The sequence below is a fragment of the Plasmodium gallinaceum genome (assembly GCF_900005855.1).
Source record: "Plasmodium gallinaceum strain 8A genome assembly, contig: PGAL8A_v1_152, whole genome shotgun sequence".
Taxonomy (NCBI): domain Eukaryota; phylum Apicomplexa; class Aconoidasida; order Haemosporida; family Plasmodiidae; genus Plasmodium; species Plasmodium gallinaceum.
The window spans coordinates 564,233-588,342 of record NW_021628316.1 but is presented as its reverse complement, the minus strand read 5'-3'; the positions used below and the strand labels follow the sequence as shown (position 1 = coordinate 588,342).

The 24,110-nt window shown below is 17.6% G+C and overlaps 7 protein-coding genes across 7 annotated transcripts; 1 reads left to right on the top strand and 6 right to left on the bottom strand.

Annotated features, from left to right (window-relative positions):
* Positions 1 to 172: 172 nt before the first annotated feature.
* Positions 173 to 2,415, bottom strand: PGAL8A_00513000 (conserved Plasmodium protein, unknown function; the record flags this gene model as incomplete). The annotated part of the gene is made up of 3 exons (XM_028673957.1): positions 173 to 1,208; positions 1,434 to 2,032; positions 2,254 to 2,415. 3 exons carry the CDS (start codon positions 2,413 to 2,415, stop codon positions 173 to 175), a joined length of 1,797 nt encoding a protein of 598 aa, XP_028530358.1.
* Positions 2,416 to 3,383: 968 nt separating this feature from the next.
* On the bottom strand, positions 3,384 to 6,403 carry PGAL8A_00512900 (choline-phosphate cytidylyltransferase, putative; the record flags this gene model as incomplete). The annotated part of the gene is made up of 4 exons (XM_028673956.1): positions 3,384 to 5,465; positions 5,594 to 5,799; positions 5,895 to 5,976; positions 6,368 to 6,403. 4 exons carry the CDS (start codon positions 6,401 to 6,403, stop codon positions 3,384 to 3,386), a joined length of 2,406 nt encoding a protein of 801 aa, XP_028530357.1.
* Positions 6,404 to 8,091: 1,688 nt separating this feature from the next.
* PRP40 (pre-mRNA-processing factor 40, putative) lies at positions 8,092 to 10,749 on the bottom strand (the record flags this gene model as incomplete). Its single annotated transcript, XM_028673955.1, has 1 exon — positions 8,092 to 10,749. One exon carries the CDS (start codon positions 10,747 to 10,749, stop codon positions 8,092 to 8,094), a length of 2,658 nt encoding a protein of 885 aa, XP_028530356.1.
* A 2,135-nt stretch (positions 10,750 to 12,884) lies between these two features.
* Positions 12,885 to 14,226, bottom strand: PGAL8A_00512700 (conserved Plasmodium protein, unknown function; the record flags this gene model as incomplete). Its single annotated transcript, XM_028673953.1, has 7 exons — positions 12,885 to 13,007; positions 13,103 to 13,237; positions 13,312 to 13,369; positions 13,473 to 13,589; positions 13,675 to 13,751; positions 13,920 to 14,041; positions 14,151 to 14,226. The coding sequence occupies 7 exons, from the start codon at positions 14,224 to 14,226 to the stop codon at positions 12,885 to 12,887; spliced, it is 708 nt and encodes a 235-aa protein (XP_028530355.1).
* Positions 14,227 to 15,187: 961 nt separating this feature from the next.
* Positions 15,188 to 15,955, top strand: PGAL8A_00512600 (conserved Plasmodium protein, unknown function; the record flags this gene model as incomplete). Its single annotated transcript, XM_028673952.1, has 5 exons — positions 15,188 to 15,271; positions 15,390 to 15,441; positions 15,552 to 15,613; positions 15,686 to 15,754; positions 15,908 to 15,955. The coding sequence occupies 5 exons, from the start codon at positions 15,188 to 15,190 to the stop codon at positions 15,953 to 15,955; spliced, it is 315 nt and encodes a 104-aa protein (XP_028530354.1).
* A 545-nt stretch (positions 15,956 to 16,500) lies between these two features.
* PGAL8A_00512500 (ADP-ribosylation factor, putative) lies at positions 16,501 to 17,353 on the bottom strand (the record flags this gene model as incomplete). Its single annotated transcript, XM_028673951.1, has 2 exons — positions 16,501 to 16,986; positions 17,234 to 17,353. The coding sequence occupies 2 exons, from the start codon at positions 17,351 to 17,353 to the stop codon at positions 16,501 to 16,503; spliced, it is 606 nt and encodes a 201-aa protein (XP_028530353.1).
* A 1,385-nt stretch (positions 17,354 to 18,738) lies between these two features.
* PGAL8A_00512400 (inositol polyphosphate kinase, putative) lies at positions 18,739 to 22,527 on the bottom strand (the record flags this gene model as incomplete). Its single annotated transcript, XM_028673950.1, has 1 exon — positions 18,739 to 22,527. The coding sequence occupies one exon, from the start codon at positions 22,525 to 22,527 to the stop codon at positions 18,739 to 18,741; it is 3,789 nt and encodes a 1,262-aa protein (XP_028530352.1).
* Positions 22,528 to 24,110: the final 1,583 nt, after the last annotated feature.

The following is a 24,110-nucleotide window of genomic DNA, read 5'->3' as shown; positions in this document are numbered from 1 at the left end:
AAAAAAAAAAAAAAAAAAAAGTAAAAAAAAAAAAAAACATGGTTGTTAATAATAGTAAAAAAAGTATTTAACCCATATTCTATGAGAAAATAAAAATAACTTTTTATATCTAACATTATAATATGCATATATAAATAAAATGATATTTATTAAAAAATTTTATAAGTTTTTATTAATTTTTTTTTTCTTCTTTCTTATAAATTTTAAATGTATCAAACGTAGAATATCCATATTCAACATAAAAACCAAATAAACCAGATTTATAATAAGGTTCATTATTTATAAAAAATATTTTAGAATCATCTAAGAATATATTTATATTTCCTTTTTCCCCTTCATCATATATTAATATATGATGTCGTTGAAAAGAATTTATATTTTTAATATATTCACTTCTAATAACTGTTTCTTTGTTATTTTTATATTTTTTTAAAATTATTTCTTTATTTTTTGTTGAAATTGTTACAATATACATATTCTCCCTATTGTCATATCTAAAGAGCAATCCAGCTTCACTATTATATTCTAATTTTACATAAGCCGACAAATTTACTGAATTGCATGAACTATATCTATAAACTAATGAAGCTTTAGAAATAGAATTTTTATAATCACCTAAAACAGAAACTCTATTAATACCAAATTCATTATCAACTCTCCAATTATAAAGGGTATTATTACTTAACCATTCATTTAAATAAAATTCATTATTAGAATAGTTATTACATAACTCTTCTTTTTTTTGCTCTATATCGTCTTTATTTAAATTATCAAATGTTACGTTTTTTTCTTCATAATAAGAATTAGAATCAGGGACAGGATAGACATTATAAATTTCCTCATCTGCATGGTTATCATAATCTTTATTAGCATATGGTATTCTATACACACTTAAATCATCTCTAGAAATTTTCTTAGAGAATCGATATGAATCATTTAAAATAATTTTTGAAATATCTTTATCATCTGAGTTTAAAAGTTTATGTTTTAAATGTTTTTCAAAATATATGTTTCCACTTAATATATTTTTAAATGCCGATGTACCTATCTTTGTAAATAATCCTATGGTGTTTTTAGCATCTGAATTTGTTACATTTATTTCTATTATTTTTTTATAATTAAAAAATATATTTATTTTTCTATCAAGAAATTCACATGTTAAAGAATTAAATTCATTTTCGACCGCTTCTACACTCTTTGAAATTATTCTTTAAAAAAAATATATATTGCATATATATACATATTTACATTAAAATATAATAATATTAAGTATAAAAATATTAATATATATAATGTTTTATATAAGTTATGATTACACATATAAAAATATTCATATATTTATATATAGAATATAACTTATTAAAATTATTATATATGTATGTATTATTCGAGAGTAGACATATATATATCCTGTTTTTTAAAACTAAACTTACTTCTTATAGGAATCATTTACCACTTCATTTACAATAATTAATGATTGGTTATTTAAAAAAGATAATTCGATAAATCTATAATTTTGTGCATTTATAAAATTAAAAATAATTCCCGATGAAGACTGATTTATTTTAGACAAATTTGAGGGTTTTTCAAGCAAATCAACATTAATATAACCATCCATTAGTTTATGATGTTTTAGTAATAAAATAGTTGATGGTTTTTTCAAACTTATTGAATCAATTTCTTGGATAATTGAAATATAATTTTTATTTTTTTGAAATTTCCAATATGATTTTAGATTATTAAAATCTATTTTTAACCAATATTTTGATATGGGATAATTAAATTTTTCTATATATGGATCAAATTTTTTTATCTCCATAATATCGTATTCTAATTGATCAATTCTGTTTTCATATTCACTTAACATTTTTAATAATGATAATTTTGTTTGCTCTAATGAATTAGAAAATTTCATTAACTCATCCTTTTGTGCATTTTGTGTGTCTCTTACAATGTTTAATAAATCATTCAATTCTTTTAATTGAAAATCTACTTCATTTGGTAACTCTTCATTTTTTTTAAAATTATTTATCTATAAGTATAGATATACATAAAAAAATACTAATTATAATAATATACACAAGAAAAAATAAAAAGAATACAACATATATTAACTAGGACTCTAAACAAAATTACATGTACCAAAAAATTATTTCTAATTTGATTATAATTAGAAATATATTAATTAAAAGAAATTATAAAAAAAAAAAAAGAAAAAAAGTTTCTTATACATATAATTTTAGGTATCTCCACCTGTGAATCAAGTTCATCCTTGTAATTTTTTAAGTCATTTGCAAAAAAATTTCCTTTATTTATTGATTTAAAATTTTCATTACTATCTCTTAAAGCTAATATATGTGGATTAAACCCAAGTGAAAAAAAAACTAAAATAAACAAAACAAAAAAATATTTCATTTTTTATAAAAAAAAAAAATAAACAAAAATTTCTAAATAATGTTACAAACAAAAGATATAATTTAATACTTACAACATAGATGTATGTGCATATAGATATTTAAGCGTATGTATTTTGATATAGTGATTTATATTAATGATTAAAACAAATAAATAAAATAAAATATTAGCGAAAAATATAATACAAACACATAAGCCATGTATAAAATTATACTTAAAAAATTATGTTACTTATTCCTTTTTTACTAAATTGTAGTAAACATATTTCAACATTTTATTTATATGTATATACACATTTTCCCTTTTCAAAAAAAAAAAAAAAAAAGAATCATATTTCACAAGTACTAAAAATTATAAATAAATTCTATAATAGATTTAGAGCTTATAAATGGAATAAAGAAAATATAAATATTTATAATTTTAAAAAGGTAAATATAGTATCATCTTAATTTACATAAATAATTTAGTAAAAAATGTAATTATAATAACAATGAAACGAAAAGTATATATATATATATATATACGCAGAATATAATTACATTACCATATCTAGTATAATATCTTTTTTTACTAAGTTAAATTTTCCAGAGAATTCATAATTCACACATATTTAAGATGAATATCATATTTTTACATAAAAATGATATAGGATTTGGTTATTTTAGTTATTATTCTAAATATTATATAAAAATAAAATATACGTACGGTTTTATTTTATTTTTTTTTATTATTTATTTTTTTTTTTTTTAAAATATACTTAAAAAGAAAAATACAAAAAATATACATAAAAATTTATAAAATCACCTTAAAAAAAATCTTTTTTTTTTTTTTTTTTTTTGAATTATACATATTAAATGAAAAGCAAACATAAAAAAAAAAGAAAAAAAAATAGAAAAAAAAAAGTACATATAATTTAAAAAAAAAAAAAAAAAAAGAAAGAACTTTAAATAATTCCAAACATATTTATATTAACTACTTGTCTCTTCATCACAATTGCTACTAATAAAATCGTAATACTCGCCTTCATTATCTAAAGATCTTTGCAAGGAAGACAAATTAGATGTTGCATCGAATTTTCTAGTAAAATCTTTTATTAATTTGTTGGATGCATTTTTCCATATTTTAAAAAGTTCTTTAAATTTTACTTGAAGATTTTCTATTCCTTGATCAAAATCAGTACCAAGTGGTTTATCTGTTAAAGTTACTTTTGTTAATTCATCAGTAACTTTCTCACCCCATCTAATTAAATTTTTTTTCATTTTAATTGATTGTGCTTTTGTTACACCTATATTTAATTCATTAGGGTGAATACCTCTTTGTAGAGATCTTTCAATATAATCTTCATAATTTTTTAATATTCTTACAATTAAATCTGTTGTAGAAACTCCTTCTGTTCTTTGTGTAGCTCTAAATTTTCCTGCCTTTTTTAACCAAGCATATACGTCATCATTTGTATCTTCATTCATATTTAACTTGGTTTTTTTTTTTTTTTTTTTTTTTTTTTGATTATTAGCATATGGTATATCATCATGAGCAACATAATCAATTTTATGTTTTTCTAAAAACTCAGGTGTAATTACCCATGGGCATGGTGAAATTATTTCATCTACCCAACGAATATGTTTTAACGTTTCAGTTCTCTCCTCAAGTGATTGTACAATTTGACCTTTAAATATTTTCGTTTCATTATCACTTGAAACACCTACAATTAAAGTGGTATTTTCAAACATTTTCTTTGCTTGTTCCAATTGTTTCATATGTCCTAAATGTAACATATCATATACACCATCAGCATAAATTCTAACTTTTTTTCTTTTATCAAAATTTTCCTTTTTTTCTTTAATTTGATTATCCTTTGATTTTGTAATTTCTTTTGGTTCAATAAAATTCCTTTCATATTCTTCAGTTTTGACATTTTGAAAATTGGGTTCATGTAAATTATTAATTAATATATTTTCTTCTAATGGTTCATCTTTTTTTGTATCTCCACTATTACTATGTTTCCTATTTAAAATAATATGATTATATTTATTATCCATATAAACATCCACACAACTTTTATAATCGTCTTTGTCATTATTATTGTTAATACTACTTTCTTTATTATTATTTTTATTTTCAACATTATTTTTTCTACTATCTAAAATATGATCTTTTTCATCATTTGTATCTTGATATGTAGTTTTAAGGTACTCTTTATAATTTACTTTTTTGCTTAATTTACTTGTGTTAAGTAATTTTTCACTCATTTTATCATCTGTACTGTTGTATTCAACCTCATTTTTTATATCCAATGGATCAGTGAATTCTAACATTTCATCTGATATTAGTTTCAATTGGTTTCCTTTTTTTCTCTGTTTATCTTTAAGACATGCTTCTAATTCAAAACATGTTTCATAGTTATCAATTTCTGTATTATATGAATCATTAGCAATTTTACTTATTACATTATAGACATTATTAACCCTATGATAATCTTCATCTGCCGAATAATAATATTCATCAAGACTGTTAAAGGAATTACTAAAACATTTCTTTTTTTTTGAATCTTCTTTCATTATTCTTGACAAATAATTAGAATCAGATAAATACATACTTGTAATACTATCCTTTTTGCTTTTTTTTCTAATCATAATAAACATAGGATCGAAAGATTTTGCAAAATCTTTTAAAAGCTTTTTTGAGTGATACCTCCACAATTTAAATAATCCATGCACTTTATCTCTTATTATATCTATTCCTTGATCAAAATCAGTACCCAATGGTTTATCTGTTAAAGTTACTTTTGTTAATTCATCAGTAACTTTCTCTCCCCATCTAATTAAATTTTTTTTCATTTTAATTGATTGTGCTTTTGTCACACCTATATTTAATTCATTAGGGTGAATACCTCTTTGTAGAGATCTTTCAATATAATCTTCATAATTTTTTAATATTCTTACAATTAAATCTGTTGTAGAAACTCCTTCTGTTCTTTGTGTAGCTCTAAATTTTCCTGCCTTTTTTAACCAAGCATATACGTCATCATTTGTATCTTCATTGACATTTAACTTGGTTTTTTTTTTTTTTTTTTTTTTTTTTTTTTTTTTTGTGTTTTGTTTTGATTATTAGTGTATGGTATATCATCATGCGCAACATAATCAATTTTATGTTCTTCCATGAATTCAGGTGTAATTACCCATGGGCATGGTGAAATTATTTCATCTACCCAACGAATATGTTTTAACGTTTCAGTTCTCTCCTCTAATGATTGTACTATTTGACCTTTAAATTTTTTTGTTTCATAATCGCTTGACACACCTACAATTAAGGTAACACTTTTTTCCATATGTTTTGCCTGTTGTAATTGTTTCATATGGCCTAAATGCAAAAGGTCATAAACACCTAAATGAAAAAAAAAAAAAAATATATTTTTTTAAAAAAAATTGCCATTCTACTATAGAACTTGTTATATATCTTTTTTTTTTTTTTTTTTTTACCATCTGCATATATTCTTATGGTTTCTTTATTGACATTTTCATTATTTAAATTTCCATTGCTAAAAAATTTAGATTCTTGGTTCTAAAATTAAAATATTTATGGATATAAAATGAAAATTTATCTTTAAATATATTTATAATTATAAGTATTTAGGAATGATAAATTTAATAAAAAAAAAAAAAAAAAAATAATAAATCTACTAAATCATATATATGTTTTATTAAAATATTTATATATTTACAAGTAATGAGAATATTTTTAAATATACTTGCACATTTTATTTTTTATTTTTTTTTTTTTTTTGATAAATACCCTTATATTTTTGTAAATGAAAATATTTGCAAATAATATTCTTAAAATTTTTACTTTTATAATAAAATTTATATAAACTTATCAAAAAATGTTTATGCAATAAGCAAAAGTTAAAAAGGGAATATTCTCAAGTTCATGAATATTTTTTTTTAATTTTTACCTCCAAGTTTTGAACCGAATGTACCTTAACTACCATTTTATATTAACTCATGATTTTATTAAAAATTTTAACTTTTAATATAAAATATAATGACATATATATATTATATATATATATATTATTTTCTAATATTTGCATTTAATGTATTGGTTAGTAGTTATATAAATTAAAAAAAAAAAAATACACGCATTTTCATTATGTATTTAAACACACAAAAAATTTACAAAAATTGTATATATTAATATATAAAAAAATATAAAGTGCATATTAAATTTGAAACAAATAAATTCAAGATTTATAATAAAAAAAAAAAAAAATTCTATGCATATATATATTTTAAATTTATTATATTACTAGAGTGAATGCAAAATTTTTGCGTAAAAATGAAAATAATGTATATTTTAAATAATATGTAGAACAAATATGCAAAAAATATTATTTGTTTTTGTAGTTTTATGTATGCAACACTATAAATTTTAATTTCCTTAAAGAAAAAAGCAAATTTGTCTCATTAAAAAATTATTTTATTGATTTATTAAAATAAAGAATTATATAATTTAAATTTTTAATGGTATTTAGAAAAAAAGGAAAAAAAAATTTATAAAAAGGAATCGAATGCTCTTTTTCGGAAGAAAGTAAATAAAAATAACAGTAAAAAATTTTTCCTAAAAAACTTTTTATAAATAAGACTAAAAAAACTTTAAAATAAAAGAGAGTTACTTTACTAATATAAAATTACTTATCAAGAAAAAAAAAAAAAAAAAAAGTGAATTTCTAGGTAAAAATCTACAGTGAAAATATTTTTATTTTTTTATAAAATTTGATGTTTTTTTATGAATATTTATATTCTTATAATTTTTTATAAATATAAAATAAATATTAAATTATATTAAAAAATTAACAAAGTAAAAATAAAAATGTAGTTAATTATAAATGAAAATAACAAACTATTTTTATTTTAAAAATTATGAAATATATATATTTATCTCTTAATTTTATTAAAAAAAAATATATATTTTTAAATTTTACAAAGGTTAAATTCTCAAACATAGCGTATTCAAAATAATTTTAATAGTGCAGAAAAAAAAAATGTCGAATATATCAATCACCAATTTAATTTATCTTATAAAATATATATATATATATATTATATATATATATATATATTTGAAATAGTTTTAAAAAAATTTGTATCATATTAAAATAGGAAAACATTGCATTTTTTAAAAGTATTTAAAAAATTATAAATTATAAAAATATATGAAATTTTAATTATATTTTGATGTCAAATGTTACTGTAGAATGTAACATATATCTTTTAAAAAAACAATGATTAAATTTTAAATCTACGTAATAAATAAGCTATATTTATATTCTAAATTATATATATCAAAATCTTTTTTTTTTTTTAAATGTACCTGAATGTAAAAAAAAAAAAAAAAAAAAAAAAATAATAATAAAATAACTTAGTAATAAAATGTAACTTCATTATTCTTACATATTAAATTATAAAATATAAAAATAAAATAAATGAAATTTTTAAAAGTCCTAAAAAACTAAAAAATATATTATTATTTAATCTTTTCTTTTTTTTTTTTATATATATTTTTCTTTTTCTTTTACTTTATTTTTTTTTTTTTTTTTTTTTTTTTGCACACACTAATAAAAATATACTTCTTGTTTTTATTAAAATTATAATATGTGTTGCTAAAAAAAGACTGTCATTAATGTAAATAGTTAGAAGGATGGTCAATGGTACGTAAAGACTCAATTGTTTGTGCACTTGAATCAGAATCTTCTTTAGAATACTGCTTATATTTTGACTGTACTTTATTACCAGACTCTTCATCTTCGTCTTCACTTGATTTTGAAGACTCTTTTCTTCTTGAATTTCTAAAATTTTTATTTAAGTTATAATTTGGTGAATCATTGGAATGATCTTTTTTTTTTAAATTTACGTATGATTTCCATATGTTATATGCAGCTAATTTTTGTTCTTCTTTGGGGCATAAGTTACATACTATCGGCCATTTACTTGAGCATTTAATTATACTAATTACTTTATTATATGTCATATTTGGTTTAAGTTCAGAAATTTTCGTTAAAAATTTAGCTACTTTATTAATATGTTTCACTTCCTTATTTTTTTTTTCTTTTAATTTTTTGAGTATAGAAAGATATATAAAATTCATATTGACATGTGGAATTTTATATTTACTTTGTACTTTTGAAAAATATTGTAAAAAATCATCAAAAGTAGTATTTTCATCTACATCAATTTCCATTTCTTTATAAGCTTTCTTTATGTATGCTTTATGTCTTAAATATTGTTCCTGTAAAGATTCAATAAATTCTTCAAATAGTACTTTCGGTGATGATCCTTGTTGTCCTAATAAATCTGTGTAACGAGAATCTTTATATATTTTAGAGACAAAATATATCCATTGTGTTTTAATATTTAAGATATTTTTTTCGTAATATTCATTTAATAATTCAATAAAGGCGTCTCTTTTTTTTCTCAAAATTCTATATACTTTCTTTTTAAGTTCCATTTTTTCCTGATTATGATATTTTTCAAAAAAGCTTTCCCATGCAGCTAAAGCATCTATTTTGTGTAAAGAGTTAAAATCTTCATCATCTTTAAAATAAACTTTAATTTCTTTCCATTTCAATGGATTTTTCTGTTCTGCATATGCTTGAAATTTTTCTTTTAAAATTTCAGCTGTTTTTTTTCTTTTTTTTCTTCGTATTTCTTTAAATTTATGCTTGTAATCATCAATAAAATCTTGAAATATTTCATCTCTTTCTTTTTCTGTTATCCAATTCCACCATTCTTCATTATAAAATTCGGATGCAAATTCTATATAAGTTGTTCGCTCATTTAATTTATCCCAATTTAATAATGTTTGAAAAATTATTTCTCTTGATTTCTGTCTTTTTCTTCTTTCATTTTCGTTAGCTCTTTTTACTGCATGACTAATATATTCAGAAAACAGTTGTCTTTTTTCTCCTTTCGTCAGAATAACCAAACTTAACCATCGGCTATCACTTTCTAAAATTTTTAAAGTATTTTCCCATGTCATTTTTGGATTTATATTTTTTTCTTCAAATAAAATTTTCAAATGTTCCCTTGCCTCATTTTTATCCTCAAATTTTTCCCATATCACATTATCCCCGTCATTACTAATCTTTTTATTTTTTTCATCAATATTATTATATATGTTTTTATTTATTTCATTTTTAAAATCTTCTTCTTTTATATAATTGATATTATTACTAGAATTATTATTTTCCTTAATATTGCATTCTTCATTATTTTTATTTATATCTTCAGAAGTTTTATTATTTTCATTTACATTATAATTTTTTAAAACTTCATTTTCTTTATTTTTCTTATTTTCTTCTTTTTCATCTTTATTATTATCTTCATTCCTAGTAGAAGCGCATTCTAATTTTATTTTTTTAATTTCTTCTGGTTCATCCCATACACTAATGTTTTTTTCTTCATGATGCCAGTACTTTCTTCCATCACTACATGAATATTCTTTCCATTTTGTTTTTTCAGAAATTTTTAATTCTTCTGGAGTCTTTAATTCATCTGGTTTTTCCCACTTCGAGCATTTTGTTATAGAATTGTAATAAAATTTTCTTCCATTTTTTGCTACCATTTCACACCATCCATGATTTTCTATATTGTAATTATTCATATAATTTAAGTTCATGTTATTTGGCAAATTCATTAAATTACTGTTCATGATTTTTTGGTTTTTATTTAATAACATATCTTTATTGTACATTTTCATCACATTATTATTCATATGTAATGCCACATCGTTTAAATTATCTATATTATTATTTGTAGATAGTGGTATATTTATATTATTGGGTTGAGTATACATTAATGGATTGTAATTATCATATGTCGGATTCATATGCATAATATTTTTATTATAATAATCACATGTATTAACATTTGGTAGTATTCCAGGAATATATGGTAAAGGTATTTGGCTAATTGAATTATTCATAAAATGAGTATTATTCATATTTTGATTACTTATATTATGATTGGGTATACTAGGAATATTTGATACATTAGGTATATTTGGAATATTTGATACATTAGGTATATTGGGAATATTTGGTAAGTTTGGTATATTTGGTAAATTTGGAATATTTGGCAAATTTGGTATATTTGGTAAATTCGGCAAGGTGGGTATATTTGGCATAATTGGGGAATTAGGTAAATTTGAAGAACCAGATATATTTGGCATATTAACTGTGTTAGGTATATTAGGTGAGTTGGACATGTTAGGCATATTTGGAATCATAATATTTTTACCATAATTAATATTGTTATTTTTATTACCTGGATTTTGCATATTTCCTCTTTTTTTTTTTTTTTTTTTAAATATTATCAATTTTCTCTTCAATGAGATATATAAATATATATGTTTATTTATGCATATTTTCCAAATTCAAATTTTATTTTTATTTGTTTTTATGAAAAATTAAAGTTCTATAATTTTAAAAATTAAAAATGGTCTTTTATAGAGAAATATAAAATAACAGTCAAATTTTCAAAACAATATCTAATATCTATTGTTTTTTAAACTAATTATTCTTCATGTTAGTTTCCTTTTTTATATTTTGTTCTTTTTTCTTTTTTTATCTTTTTTTTTTTTTTTTTTTTTATTTTNATTTAAAAATATATATAAGTTATTTATATTTTTTATTATTTAAAAATATATTATATATATTTTACTCTTTTTTTTTTTTAATTACATTTTTTAAGATTCATAAAAATCATAATTCATTTTTTTTTTTTTTTTCTTTTTTTATCTTTTTTTTTTTTTTTTTTTTTATTTTAATTTAAAAATATATATAAGTTATTTTAATTTTGTAAGTCAATAAAAAAACATGTTATATATTAACATACACTGTATAAAATATTTATCAATATTTTAAACTAAAAAAAATTAAAATAAAAAAAAATTAATCATATTTTTTATTATTTAAAAATATATTATATATATTTTACTCTTTTTTTTTTTTAATTACATTTTTTAAGATTCATAAAAATCATAATTCATTTTTTTTTTTTTTTTTTTTATTTTTCTTTATATATATATATATATATGTATATTTATTGAAGGTTACAATTCTCTTATGCTTCATTCAAAAATGAATCCTCAAATTTAAAAAATAAAATTGTAATTTTTTTTTTTAAACTATAGATAATAAATGTTAAAAATTTATATTTTATTTAAAATATTTATTAAAGCATTTTTATTAAATTTAATATTACTCTATTAAAAAATAATATATAAAGCACATAGAACTATGACAAAAATTATAAGTTTGTTTTATCATTATTTTCTACTTTATTTTAGTTAATTTTATATTTTTAAATACCTACATCTTAATTTCTTTATTTTAAAGTTGGAATTTTTAATTAATTTATTCTTTAAAGATAACAATACAATTACAAAAATATATTTTATCTTTATTTTTATGAGGTATTAAAAATATATTATAGTCACAAATAAAAAATATAATAGAAATAATTTATATTATTTATAAAGTATAATTGTGTGCTTTTAAAAAAATGTGACAAATAATTAATAAATAATAAAAAATAAGTAAAAATAAAATTCTGTGTACTATCATCATTTATATAGATTTATGAAATAATATAACCTTTTACTTGAGTAATATAATAGTATTTTTTTTTTTTTTTTCTTTTAATTTCCTATAAATTTTAGGAAAAGGAAAATAACTATTAAATGAAAATGTTAGATTTGTAAGTAAAAAACCGACCGATTGCATATATTTTTTTTATATTTTATTATAAAATTGTTATTTATTTTTGATAAAGCAGTTTTATATTTCACCTACTTATTGGGTAGCTGTAAAATTTCTTTTTTTTTTTTTTTTTAAAACATATAAATAAATAATTTTTTTATTTTTTTTTTTTATATTACAAAATGATAGTTATTCTATAAGTAAAAATATATAATTAAAATTTAAAAATTATGAAAATTAAAAAGCATATTAAGAATCTCCTTAAATTATTAAAGTATGGTTATTTTAATTTTTACACTTTACTATATATTCTAATTAGTATTTAAAAATGAGTCTTTTTTCTTCTCAAAAGTATTTTAAGCAAAGATTTATTTTTTAATGTATTCCTTTGATATTACTTAAAAATATGATTATTCAAACAAAAGAAAAATATATATAAAAAAAGAAAGTATTAATGAAAAATTAATGACAAATTATTATACTTATATTGTTTAAAAATGAAATAATCATTACATCTTTTTTAAAATATGTATAAAAAAAAAAAAAATTTTTTTTTTGAAGATTAAAAATAATGTGGGCTTTTGTATATAATATCTCTCTGTAAATATTTAAAAATAAATTTTTTTTTTTTTGTTTTTTTTAAATTATTTATTTTTTATGAAAATATTAAAATAAATAATATAAAACAACTTTTTTTTGTTTTTGGTAATTATTATATTTTCTTTATATTCTTAGTACATTTCTTATTTTTTATGAGTTCTAATTGTCTACAAGCTGCTTTTTGAAGTTGCATTAAAAGAGAAGGGTTTTTTGATTTAATTAATGTGCTTATATCCTAAATAATTAGATGAAAGTATAGAAGAAAGATAAAAGTAAAAATAATAATAATTTATAATTTTGATAACATATATGTTATTTATATTATTTTACTTGTAGCCTTTTATACATAATAGTATTTTTTGACTTAATCAAGTTATATCTAAAAGTAATGCTTTCTTTTATATTTTCTTCAGAAGATTGATTAAAATCACAAACCAGTAATTCAATAAACTTGTATTCCATATTCTTATAAAAGTAATAAAAAAAAGAAGATAAAATACACCTAAAAATTATTTTATATAATAATTATTTAGTTTTACTTTTATGAAATCTAATCGAGCTTTTCTATTCTGTTTTATGGTAAAAATAGCTAAAAAACTAAAAGAAAAAGAAAAAATGAGAATATGTATAATGTGTACTTTTAAGTAATTATAAAAATAAAAAGTAATATAATTAAGCGTTTTTATCATTTTTATACAACCTTTGTGGCTCTTTTATACATGAATTAAACATTTTTATTAAAACTTGCAAATATTCAGAAAAATTAATCATTAATTTTTGATTATTTTGCATTGTTGCAAATGATATTTCATCTATACTAAGAAAAAATTAATACAACAATAACATTATACATATACATATATATATACATATTATAAGACACATTTTTTATTATTTGTTACGTTTGAGTGAAATGAAAAAATAAATCTGTTTCATTAGTTAATTCTATTTTCACACTTTGGGCATTTAGTTCATCACCCTACAAATATATGTATTAATCTTTTTGTTTAAACATTTTGTAAAAAAGATAAAATAAATTTAAAAAAAAAACTATTTTTTCTTTTTTTATATAAAATATTAAGATATAGAAAATGAAGATTCTTCTTTGCAAAATTAATAAAAAATTAAAAAAAAAAAAAATTCTTACTAAAACCAAAATCTTAACAGTTATTATTTCTAGAGAACCCATTTCTTGTGGTCCATTTTCTAATTCTTGAATTCTTATCTCAAATGGAACTTCTTTATGGTAACATAATGTATATCCACCATCTAAACAAAATAGTTTGTAGAATTATCTTCACATATATATATAAAAAATTAAAATATATGATCAATTATTTATCTTTTTAATTCAATTTTTTTTTTTTTTTAATGTAACTTAAAGAGGGATCTAATTCTTGGAAAGATGAAAAATCAAATTGGCATAAAAAGTTATTTAAATCATATTTGTTCATTTTTTTTTTTTTTTTTTTTCTTTATTTCATAAAAAATTAGGGATATAAAAAATCTTATTCAGAATAAACGTAAAGATAAATAGTCTGTTAAATATTAAAAGGAAAAGACATATATATATTATTAGGTAAATATTATTTTCACAATGCAAATCTTTTTAAAAATATTTTTTTTTTTTTATTAATGAAATTAAATAATATTTATAATTATAGATATTTTTTTATATATTTTTATTTTTTTTCATTTATAAAAAAATTTTTAAAAAAAGTATGTGTGCAAAAGATTTTTTTAGAATAAAACCTTTTTTTTTTAATGCATTAAAAGAAAAAATATAATTACTATACATTTAAAAAAATATATTTTATTTAAATGATATTTTTCACATTTTTCGATATTATAACTCTATTTAATGAACTAACAAATTAGATATAAGAATTAATAAAAATGTTGTGAAATATTTTTAAAAAAGGAAATTCAGGAGAAAACAAATTAATATATGCAGATATTGCATTGTATTTCCGTTACATAAAAAAAAAAAAAAAAAAAAAAAATATCTAGTTGTAAATTCTTTCTCAAGTATATTATTTTATTAAGTAAAAAAAATAATTAAGTTTGATATTTTTATTAATATAAACATTAATTATTTATTTTATTTTTTACTCTTTATTTTCTATAATAAGAATATACAAATATATAAATTATGTGTAATTACACATATTCATAAATATTTGTTAATCTAAAAAATATATATATATATATACTAATGTATATATTAAAACTAATAAAAAAAAATTATAATTAAAATAATTTCATATTTTACAAAAAAAAATTAGTAAAAATGAATTTTTCTTTTTCATTTTTATGTCCAAATTAAAAATAATTATTATACAATATACATTATTATTAAAATATATAATAATTTATTTATATTTTTCATCTTTTTTTCTGAATATTTTTTTAAAAATGAAACATTTTATTTTTGTATTTTTTTTTTTGTTTTATCTTGTTTATGCACAAATTCCTTACGATATTCTAAGCATTTATAAGGTTTATTTTTAACTTTGATTTAATTATATTTATAGAATAATTTGATCATTCTTATATATGTTTTAGCATATTTTATCTTTTTAATTATTTTATTTTTAAAATTTTCATTTTAATTCAGCCATTAAATTCACAATCTGTCAAAGTACTTCCAGGAGACAAGGTTTCAATAGGTTTTTTTTTTTTTTTTTAAAACAAATATAGGAAACATTAAAAACAATTTTAAATTCTGTTATTTTTTTTTTTCTATACAATTTCTGTCATTATTATTTTTTTTTATAAGATTATAAATTAAAGGATATTAAAGATGACATTGGAAAAGAATATTCAGAAAATTCTTTAAAAGTATTTACTTATAAGAAAAAGTTAAACATATATTTTAAAATTAATTAAAAAATTACCTTTTCTTATATTCAGAAATTAGCAGAAAAATACTATAAGGATGTAGATTCAACTGATCAAAATATTTTAGAAGAATTAGATCAAGTAATTTTTATTAATAAATATTTAAAAAAAAAAAAAAAAAAATTATATGGTAAAATAGAGGAATATAAAATTATTTTTCCATATAAATTATAATACTTCTTTTCTTATTTAAAATATATTAGAAAAAGTATAAAAATGTAAATTTTTCTTTAGCTTAAAGATTTGTTAGGAGAAAAATCCTTATTTTTGACTATATTTTAAAAAAGAAAAAATATGCAATTCCTAATAATTGTATCTTTTTCTAATTTTTTATAATTTATTATTTTTTTTTTTTTTTTTTTTTTTTTTTTTTTTTTTTTCTAATTATAAATATTTTTTTTAATAAAAAATTAAATTTTTGGTTAAAAAATGAAAAAAAAATATGTAGGTTCGAATAAAGTTACAAAAAAAAAAAAAAAAAATAGATATATTATTCAAAATACAAGGATATAAATAAAGTATAAAAATATAAAAATATAAAAATTTAAAATATATATTAAATTAACAAAAAATATTTGTATCTAAGATATTTAATGGACAAAATCATTAATTGAAGGAAATTAAAAATACAAAATAATCAAATAAAAGTATTATAGAAAAATTCCGAATATATATAACAATCTATATATATATATATAATTGTAGATATTTCATATATACTATAAATTTGTAACAAATGACATTTAATAAAAAAGAAAAAATCATAAACTAATTTTATTTAAAACTGTTATTTTATTAAACAAACAATTTTTTTTTAATAGCAATTACTAATAATATATTCTTTTATTTTCATAATTCACATCAGTTTTATTTAAAAATACATTAGAATTTAATAACCAATCTAACCCTTCTTTTAGACCTTCTCCAGATAAAGTACTACAAGAAATAAATTTACATCTAAATAATAATTCTTTTGGTAATGAAAAATAGTTTATTATTTCTTCAGATTTTAGACATCCATTGGAATCTTGCTTATTTAAAAAAATTAAAAATTTACATCTTCTATATATAAACCTAAAATCATATATAATTCTAATAAAATCATCTCTTGCTTCTCTTAAAGATCCTTTTTGTGAACTATCAACAATATATATTAAGTCATTAGATATTTCTGAATATTCTTTAATTAAATTAAATGAACAATCACTTCCTACTTCAAAAAATTTTACTTTAAATTTTTTTTCCTCAAAATTATCTTTATCAGTTTTTAGTGTTATAGTAAAACATTCTTCATTTATCAAAAATGTTCTAACCTACATTTTATAAAAGAAAATGAAAATATACATATATATTAATTATATACATATAATATTTTTTATATTAATTATATACATATAATATTTTTTATATTAATTCAATAATTAGTTATTTTTAATTATAATATTTTCAAGAAAATATAAGTTATATTTTATGTTCTGTTTTTCTATCTTTCTACATTTTTTTTTCCTTTTTTGTATTAAATTTTAAAACATAATTTTTTTTTAAATAATTTATATTTACAGTGGTTATTAGATATCCCAATTTGAAAAAATATATAATAGATGTTTTTCCTGAAGATGGTAAGCCAAATATTATAAGATTTTTTCTTGTTGGTTTTAAACTAAAAAAACGGAGAAACATAAAAAATACAAACTGAAAACATTTCTTTAAAACTTCAAAAATATTCATTTCTTTTAATTTATTCAAAAAAGAAATATTTTATTTTACTTTTATTTTTTTATTAACTAAGCATTTTCTAGTTAAAAAGTTTAATTTTTATTATGTATTTTTTATAAATTATTTTTGATAAAAATAACAAATACAGAAAAATAAAAAATTTAAGATATAGCTAATGCAAATTATTTTAAACTATTATAAAAAAAAAAAAAAAATAAAATAAAAAAAAAAAAAGCATAAAATATAAATACAAAGTAACTAATATTTTATTAAAATTACACGAAAACATATTTTATTTTGATATTTTTCTCTTTTTTAATTAATTGAAGAATAAAAGAAATTTTAAAAAATTAAAAACAAAAACAAAATAAAATGTGAACTTTTTTATTTAAAATAAATAGTTTACAATTTCTTTTAAAATTTTTTTTTTTTTATCAATAGTTAATTATTTTCTTATTTCCGATTTTATTTCACAATTTACTAAAAAAAAAAAAAAGGTAGTGTGGTGAAATAATAATTCATATTCTATACATTTTTTTATATATAATAATAGTAAATATCAATACTTAATTTTAATAGAAATTAATTTAAAAATTGATGAGTTTATAATTTATTAAATTTTATAATTGTTATAATTAATTAAAAACCGAAAATAGTTTTTTTTTTTTTTTTTTATAATTTATATAAAATAATATATATAATTCATATATTTAGAAATAAATGAGGAACATATTTATTAAGTGAATGGAGAACCATAAAATTATATAATTTAGGAAATATCAAGAAAATATATTTTACAAAATTATATTTGAATATATATTAAAACAATATTAAAATCAGTTATTATTTTAAAATAAATCACAATAAAAAAAAAAAAAAAAAAAAAAAAAAAAAATNAAATAAAGTATATATTTTTAACAAATATAAATTTTATAAGTTTAAAATATTATACAAAAAAAAAAAAAAAAAAAAAAAAAAAAAAGTTTATCATTGCTCTAAAAAAATCAAAAAAAAAAAAAAGGAAAAAAAGTTTTGTAAATTGACAAGGAAAAATTAAATAGCAAAATTTATTAAAAAAAAAAAAAAATAATAATAATAAATAAAAATAATAATAGAAACATAATATCATATTATTTTTATTTTTTTTTTTTTTTTTTTTTTTTTTGTATAATATTTTAAACTTATAAAATTTATATTTGTTAAAAATATATACTTTATTTTAGGTTTTATTTCATAATTTTCACTTCCATATAACAAAAAATTTTTCTTTTTATTGGTAGTTATTTGTATAAATCAAATGCTAATATATGTAATAACTTCACATTTCAAGTTTGAAAAATTTTTAATTTTTAAAAAGAATAATCAGATGAATATGTGTAACTTGAATTTGATGTAAATCCATATATCTGATTATATATTGGTACTTTCGCTAATTTATCTAATCTATTTTTAATTAAATTATTGTAATTGATTTTATTATCATAAAAATCATTATTTACACATCTAAAATGATTAAATTTATAAAAATTTGGTTCTGATAGTGATCTACGCAAATATTTATAATTCTCATTGGTTTCCGTTAGAGGAACAATTAAATTTTTACCTTTCATTTCTTTTACAAAATATTTTTTTTTAATAGAATCTTTCCTTTCATGATGAGTAATATCATTAAAATAAAAGTTGCTTTTATATTCAGAATTGAACACATTAAATTCATCAGAAAAGTTATGATATAAATTATTTTTCAATTTTTCATTTAAATGTATTAGATCTAACTTATTGTCAATATTATTAGTGAATATCTTTTTTTTATTTATTTTTATATTGCTTTTGAGATTTGAAAATATATTCAATTTTCTTAAAAGTAACTTCCTTATTTTATTTTTTTTGTTTTTTTTTTTCTTCCCTTTCTTAATACTTAATAATATATCAGTACAAGAACTACACCTTTTGTATATATTATTAGCCTTTTTTGGTTTTTGTTTTTTGTCATATCTTTCTATACTTTTAGAAACTAATAATGAATCTGAATTATAATTTAAATATTTTAAAAAATATCGGTTATTTTTAAAAGACCATTCATATTGCATATTGTTAAAATTTTTATTTAATATGTTTTTTTTTAATTTCATTTTTTTAATTTTGTTTTGTATTTCTATAATATCTTTATTACTATCTGAAAAATTACTCATACATAAATTCTTTAAGTTAATGTTTCTTTTATTTTTTATAAATAAATAATTTTCTTCCTTCTTTTTTTTCTCAATTTCCATTTTAATAATTTGATTTATTAAAACCTTTAGGTTAATATTTTTATTTAAAATGCTCATATACATAATTTTTTTTTTTATATCATTATTCTTGATAATATAATTTACGGTATTTTCTTTTTTTATATTATTCTTTAATAAATTATATACATATTTATAATCTTTATCCTTCTTATACTTAGTATTTTTAAAAGAGATAAAATAATTTCCCTTATCATTTTCTTTGATTTCTTCTACGTTTTTCTTGTATTCCACGTAATTTGTTTCAACTATACTTGGTGTATCTTTATCATCCACATAATACTTTTTATTTTCATTATTCTTACAATTCATAACATCAATCTTATTGTTTATATGATTAAATATACTTTTATTTTTATATTTATCATTTAGTGTATTAATGTAAATATTTTCATCATTATCTTTTTTATTATTCTTTTGACATATAACAGAATAGTCACCAATGTATTTTTTAATATCTATATTATTTTCTGAATTTGAATTAGTATCAGAATAGTTTTCTATTTTTTCATTATTTTTTTTATTAAGTTTTGAAACAATTTTTAAAGTTCTAATAATTGTTTCATTTATTATTTTGTCATCTGATTTGTACTTAAAATTTATGCTACTTTTTTTGTTATTGTTTTTTGATGATATAGTTGACGTAATTTTTTGTTTATCATAATCCTTTGCTAATGAGATATTACTTAAGTACTTTTTATTAGTATTAATATAATCAGCTTCTACTTCTATATTATATTTTGATCTTTTAATGTTATTTATATTTTTATTAAGATTATCATTTTTTATATCTTTCTCCTTTTCTTCATTTGTATCTACTACTTGATTATCGTATTCTAAATAAGAATTGATAATGCTACTTTGTATTATGGAATTAGATGATTTTATTAAATTTTTTTTTTTCTTTTCTTTACAGTAGTTATTCTTTTCTTTTTTGAATGATTTGACTTTCTTATGTTCCTTTTCTACAGCTTCTTTCTGTTCATTTTTATAGAGTTTTTTATTACTTTTATTTAATTGTTCTTCTATTATTAATTCTATTTTCCCCTTTCCATTATACTTGTTATTTATAGTATCCATACTTTTATCATCCTCTAAATTTCTAGTAGTAGATTCTTTTAAAATATCATGGGACAATTTATTTGTTTCATCATATATTTGTGTATCTATCATTTTATTTGTATCATTTTTATTTTGCATAGATGTAATATCATTATTCTCACAAGTTTCTATTTTTGTTTCATTTAAATTATTACTAAATATATTACCTATAGTCTTTTTATGATAATTATTTGAAATTGACTTAAAATTCATGTTATTATTTTCATTTCTATTTTTTGAATATATATTTACTTTTTCTCTAATTGGATAATCTGAATTACTAATAATTTGAATTTCTTTTCTCTTACTTTTGTTTTTTTGTGAATAATTATCTAAATCTTCTATAGTTATATAATCTGAATTACTTATATTTTGGATTTCATTATTATTTTTTTTTTTTTTTTTTTTTTTAGTATTTTTTAAAAATTCAAAATTTATATAAACAGTTTTTTTATTTTTTTTTTTATTTTCTTCAAAAATAACAGATTTTGATTTCTTAAAAATCTTATTTTCCCAAATTCCTTTTGTATTATAATTATCTGAATAAAAACATGTAGTAATTTCATATGGTAAGAAATATATATTATGAATGGAATTATTTAAAATTTGAATGGAATCAATTAAGTTTTTCAATCCGAAAATATATTCATCATCTGGTGAAGGATTATCTTGTAAATATATAGTATTTGCGAAATCAATCATTCTAATATCTAAAGAATTAGATCTAGCTTTTTTGTCGTTTAATCCTCCATCAAAAACCCACAATAAGGAGGATGACCAAAATCTATAATGTCTTAATTCCACTATGCAGTTAAAAAAACTGTGCAATTTTTCTAACAGTAGAGGTATTAATTCTTCATATAGCAAACATCCATTCCAAAACCAATTTCTGATAGCCCATGGTATTTTTTCTTTACTTAATTTTCTTCCCCAATATTTATCTTTATAAAATAAAGTATCACTCAATTTATTATAATTCTGGCATCCACATAAACGAAAACCTAAAGAATGACTAGTTGTCTTAAAACTTTTTTCTACTTGCCTTTTTTTTTTTTCTAATGAGGCACCTATTTTTCTTTGCCTTTTGCCCATTTTTATATCTAATACACATGGCCTTTTAAATCCATATACTAAATCTTCTAAAACAATATGTGGAACACATTCCTTCCTTTTTCTAACTTTCTTATATATATTATCATTTTTCTTTATGTTATCAGTATTAAGAATATTTTCATTTTTTTCATCAAATTCATTATTTTTTTCTATAATTTTATCATTTATATCACTATTTTTACCACTTTCATTTTTTTTATTTTGATCCTCATTTTTACTTTTCTCTATCCAATCATTATTTACACCTTCTTTATTCTCTAAATTTTCACTTTTATCTTCGTTCATTTCTTTCAATTCTTTTCCATCTTCCTTTATATTTAACTTTATATATTTCTTATATTTATTTTTTTTTTCTTTATTATTTTTTATATTATTAGAATATTGGCATAAATTCTTATCTTCCAAATCAGAATAAGATTCTATAACTATTTCTGTAACTCCATAAAATTTAGGAATAAATTTTTTTAAAATATGTAATGGACCTGATTCAGCAGAAGAAGATCTAAAATTTGTTAATTTTTCATAAAAAATATATTCATTTTCTATTAATGGTTTATATACTTTTGAAGAATCTTTTGGTTTAATTAATTTACAATGTCCACCAACCTGATGCCTATATTCTTCAACATTCATTTTCAAAAAAAATTTATTAAAATACAACAAAATATATCAAAAAAGTTCCTTAGAATTATATATATTATAGATCATATATATAAATATATATACATATACATATATATAAATATATATATATATATATATATATATATATTTATATATATATGTAAAAAAATATATATTTAAACATACACTTCTATTCTTGTTATATTAACAAAATCTTTCACATCGTTAATAATTTTTTAGCTTATTTTTTTTAAAAAAAAATATAATATAAAATAATAAAAAAAAGCTAATTACACATTCTAATTAATTAAAATAAGATAATTTAATTACTTTTTTTTTTTTTTTTTTTTTTTTGTTATTTTTAAAAATTAACACACCTATATATAATAATTTTTTTTCTCTATGAATAAGTTATTTTTTGTTTTACTAAATTAATATACATACCTAAAGTTCAATAGATATATATATTTATATGTATATATAATAAATTATACAAAAACATACATATAGTAATTTGAATTCGTATAAAACTCAAATCACATTTTTTATTTATTTTTAAATTCATAAATAAAATATATATATATATACAAGAAAAAGGACTAAGAAAGACATAAAAACAATCTATTTTATATATATTCTTTTAATTTTTTTTTTTCCTCTAACAATATATATAAAATGAAAAAACAAAAAACAAAAAATGAGAAACTGAAAACAAAAACCAAAAACCAAAGGAGAGAAAAAAAAAAAGAATTTTTCACAAGTTCTAAATTTTTTTTATATTGTGTAAAATAAAAGATTTAAAAAAGAAAAAAAAAATTTTTTCTTTTTTTTTGTTCTTATAATTTGTAATTTAATTTTTTTTATATCTTTAAAGCTATATTTGTTTTGTTTTGTTTTGTTTTTTTTTTTTTTTTTTTTTTTTTTTTTTAATTATCATATCAAGTAAATTATAAACTAATATGTTTATCTGTTATTAATTTATTTTCATATTATTTTTAGAAAAAATTATATAAAAAGCTTACTCAAAATTGCAAGAAGCATAAATCTTAATATGACAATTACAAAAAATAAATATATAATAAAAAAAAAAAAGTACAAAATACTATAAAATCAAAAAAATTATATAATAATAAAAAAAAAAAAAAAAACATATCTTATTTTTATTATTTACACATTCAGTTTACGTATATATATTATATTATATTATATATATATATATATATGTATAATATTTTTATAATACCTCTTATTATGTGAGTCTATAAAATTTAGAAAAAAAAAAAAATTGTTATTAAAAACAAAATTTTTATATTTTTTACTTAACTGTGCATAATAAAAAATAATAAATATAAATATAAAATAATTTGCATATATTCTATTTTTAAAATGCATACTACTATAATAGAATAAAAATAATGAAACAAAAAAATTCTAACTATATCATTTTTCCAAATTATATCTTTTACTTTTTTTTTAATTACTATAAAATTTTAAAAAAAATAAAAAAAAAAAAAATATATTATAAAAAAGAAAATAAAAAAAGAATATTTCTATTTTTTTTTTTTTTTTTTTTTTTTTTTTTTTTAAAAAAA